Source organism: Merops nubicus, unplaced genomic scaffold (assembly GCF_000691845.1).
Source record: "Merops nubicus isolate BGI_N331 unplaced genomic scaffold, ASM69184v1 scaffold7580, whole genome shotgun sequence".
NCBI lineage: Eukaryota > Metazoa > Chordata > Aves > Coraciiformes > Meropidae > Merops > Merops nubicus.
In genome coordinates, this window is record NW_008583477.1 from 82,332 (window position 1) to 85,971 (window position 3,640).

General features: G+C 40.5%; 1 protein-coding gene across 1 annotated transcript; it reads right to left on the reverse strand.

The window, feature by feature from the left end:
• Positions 1-243: 243 nt before the first annotated feature.
• CREG1 (cellular repressor of E1A-stimulated genes 1) lies at positions 244-3,634 on the reverse strand (the record flags this gene model as incomplete). The annotated part of the gene is made up of 3 exons (XM_008940825.1): positions 244-429; positions 1,388-1,507; positions 3,455-3,634. Coding segments are annotated over 3 exons (486 nt in total), but the record flags the coding sequence as incomplete, so codon positions are not given.
• Positions 3,635-3,640: the final 6 nt, after the last annotated feature.

Genomic DNA, 3,640 nt, shown 5'->3' on the forward strand with positions numbered 1-3,640 from the left:
ATTTAAGCTGAGGTACAAATGCAGCTAAACACAGACAGTTCTACAGATACTATACTTAATATTAAGTGGGTGAATCCCCTGTTCAAACATATCTCATGATTCCAGACACTGCATCCAGTAGGCTACTGAGGGAAAATATATGTGCATAAAAAACAAAGACAGGTAGTACGCAGTTAATTATAAGAAGAAATTTTGCAGGTTCTAAATGTAACAAGAGTTAATCATGCAAAACTTAATTACTTACTAAGGCTTGACACTGTAATATTCTTCTGGTGTCACAATTTTCAGTCCACCAAAGTAGTCAAGGACCCAAATATTGGTGATGTTGAATTTGGCGAAAAACCAGTTATGATCCTTAGGCCAACTTTCCATTTCAGGGTGACGACTGAACAATGCTTTTTTTGCTAAGCCTGCTTCTGAATCATTCACCTAAATAACCAGCAAAATGGTAAAGTAACACACAGTCATATAAAGACAAATTTTAGCTAAAAAAACACTGCTGACTGTAGTGTGCTCTTTTCAGTTTAGCCATGCCTTGTCCCAAAGGACTCACTGCTGTGGCAGAGTCCGTGCACCTTCAGTGCGGTATGCAACGGTACATGAGACAGATAAAAATTCCAAGGTAGCTGATTTTAGTATTAAATCAAAAGGGTGCTTTGAAAGTAAGACAGAAAGAGGAACGTACGTCATCAACATAAGAACAAATCTTTCAACAAATCACAAAACAGCGAAATATGGATTCTTGCTGAATTATTGTAATGCAATGTTTCACATGTAATTTCACCTCCTTTTCACCTGCTCACTCAAACACAAACAGATCCAACCATGTTCAGAGGTGTGCAAACATACACAAATACAATGATGTAACAGAATCTACAGAGAAGGGAAGCTGAAACGTTCTTCATATGCAATTTGCAAATGTTTAAAGGGTTAAATCAACAAATGAAAGCTCTGGGTATGGTACAAGAAAACCTAAATAAAATAATTGCCATTATTAATGAGAAACTCATGAAAGCAATTAAAGGATTGCTGGAACGTAGTGTACAAATATCTGAGGTGTGAAAACATCAAGAATTTAGAGTATAACGTAAGAGAGAGCAATTATGATTACTGCTCATACTCAATCACTATCCTCAATAATGAGATTAAGATCTTCAGTGAATAACACCTGCAGTTCTAAATTCCTCCTGTGAAACACCAAAGTACTGGTGCACAAAAGAATACTGCCCTGGCAGCAACATCACCAGGTAATACAGCACACTTTCTCTGTCTGTAATACCTATAACTTTATAGCTCGGGTTAATATTTACATCAGTGAAGTTTTGGAAGCATATGTGTCACGCTACAGCTGGGTTTACACCACAACAGTCAACTTTCAGCTGCTTACCTTCACAATACTCCCACAGAAGATTATATGGGCACAGAGGGGATTCTGGGGATCATATCCATGCTTCTTGCAGAAAGGAGTCTGTGCCAAAGACACAGTTAAGGAAGCATTTGAATTGACCTGAAATGCAAGTAATAAAATAAGAGATGTTTAAAACATAAGATGTTTTCTTTTGCAAGAAAAACATCATACCCACCATGTTTTCAGCTCTTGGAACTTTATTCAGCTCAGTATGACTAGTAAAAAGAACAAACCTGTCATCACCTTTTCCTGACTATATCTGACAGTCTACTTAGATGAACTCTGAAGCTTAAAGGCCAGTTTAGAAGCATGCTGGAGTTTGTTAGCATAAGATACAAACCTCACAAAATGGCATTCCTTAAAACTCTTAATTCAATATACACTCTAGCTACTTCACATTGAAATTATGATATATTTCTATTTACACACATACAGGACAGTACAGAAGACAAGGACATACAGTGAAGTTCATTAAGTTAATTCTGATGGAAGGACAAAGGATTATTGAAAAGGCAACTGTTTGAGTTTCATGATTGTTGATAAAATTTAAACAAAAAAAAACCCAAACAACCTCCCATCAAAACAACCCTCCTGGCTGCTTACAAACGGGTCAGCTCTGTTAAAGTTTAAAGTGATTTTTAAAAGTTAGGTTTAAAAAATTCTGAGTACTTAAGACACCTAACTTGAAGAATTAAAGAATCTGTATTCATCTGGTTTTCTAAAACGAATTTAGAGAACACAGCTTGAAAAATATTGGTGCAAAACAGGATTGCCTACTGCCAAAAGTGCCATACTGAAGTTCATTATCTTCCAGCAAAGGAAGTTCATGTGCTTAGAAAGATTTCATTAAAAGAGCTCATCTCAAAATGAAACCTCCAAAAGTCACTTAAACACTACAGAGTGTCACTGAACTGAAGAAACCGGAGCAACCACCTGACAAACAGCGAAATTGCTTAACTACCAAAAAGCTGACTCATGATTATTGAGCACTAACTCTTATCAGAAGGCTCCCTCACACGTGACTACTGTAGTCACATGTTTCTGCCCTGTAACAGCAGAAAAGGATCTGCTGAGGAGGCTTCTGAAAAAAAAAAAAATGTTCATTAGCGGTTTATACCATGATTTTTATGTTATTCTGAAGAGAAAAGGCTGTAGTTGAAGTGGAGAAGGAGATACTGTGCAAGATAAACTAAGCTTTTTACATTACTTAAGATACATAATTAAACTATTTTAATGTAGCAAACTAAAACATGAAAGGGAAAAAAAATATTTTCAGTAAAACAAAGTCTGAAAATTTTCCACTATTGTGTTCACTTGTTCTACTAATACTGTAATAGTTACTAGAACAAAACAGTTTTCTAGTAAAGGAGGCATTTCCCTAACGTTTTAGCCAATTCTGTCTTGACCACAGACAAGCAAAAGATCTGAGGCCAGGCTCACTCAGAGCTTCAGCGTGCTAGTCTCCAGGGATTTAATGGCTATTCTTCCTGCCTGTGTAGGAAACCTCTTTGCTGAAGTCCCACACTGCCACTGTCCAGTCCTTTTGGTAATTTTTGTTACATTCTTCCTGTTTAAGTATTCTCATTTCTCTGCTCTGTAGTTCTGGAAGCTTCAGCCACTTCCTCTACCCGAGTGCTGCTTAGCAATTTTTCAGGCCATGATCGGCGGGAAGTTCTCAGGAGGACTATTGAGTGTCAACACGAGACAGCACCGCTTATTCACTGTTAAATACTCACGGGCTTGTAATTGTCCCCAGGGTTCACACGTGAGGCGGCATCCACGGAACAGGCAGTTAGCACCATTACATTGCCTTCAGAAATGACAGCGTAAGCCCTGACTCCTAGCAAAGGAATTCCAACCGCCAAAAGAAAGTAAATCCCACCCGCCACTCGCCACCGAGATGAGGAAGGACAGGCAACCAAGACAGACGACGCTGCCTTAGCAACGTGCACACGTGTAAGCCTCACGGCTCCTTTACTGGCGTCGCTATTTACACCTGCTCGCACGCACCGGTGGCCGAGACTCCGCCCTGCCGCCCCCGCTCACCTCCAGGTCCTGCACGGAGATCTCCATGTCGGTCAGGTACAGGTAAGGGACGCCGCTGCCGCCGAACGGCCCGGGGGGCCCGTCGCTGAGGGAGAAGATGTTGGCGAACGGGTGGCCGCGCAGCCCCTCCTGCGTGGACAGCGTGGCCAGCGCGCCCCAGTCGCAGTGGTGCAGCACGAAACGCGC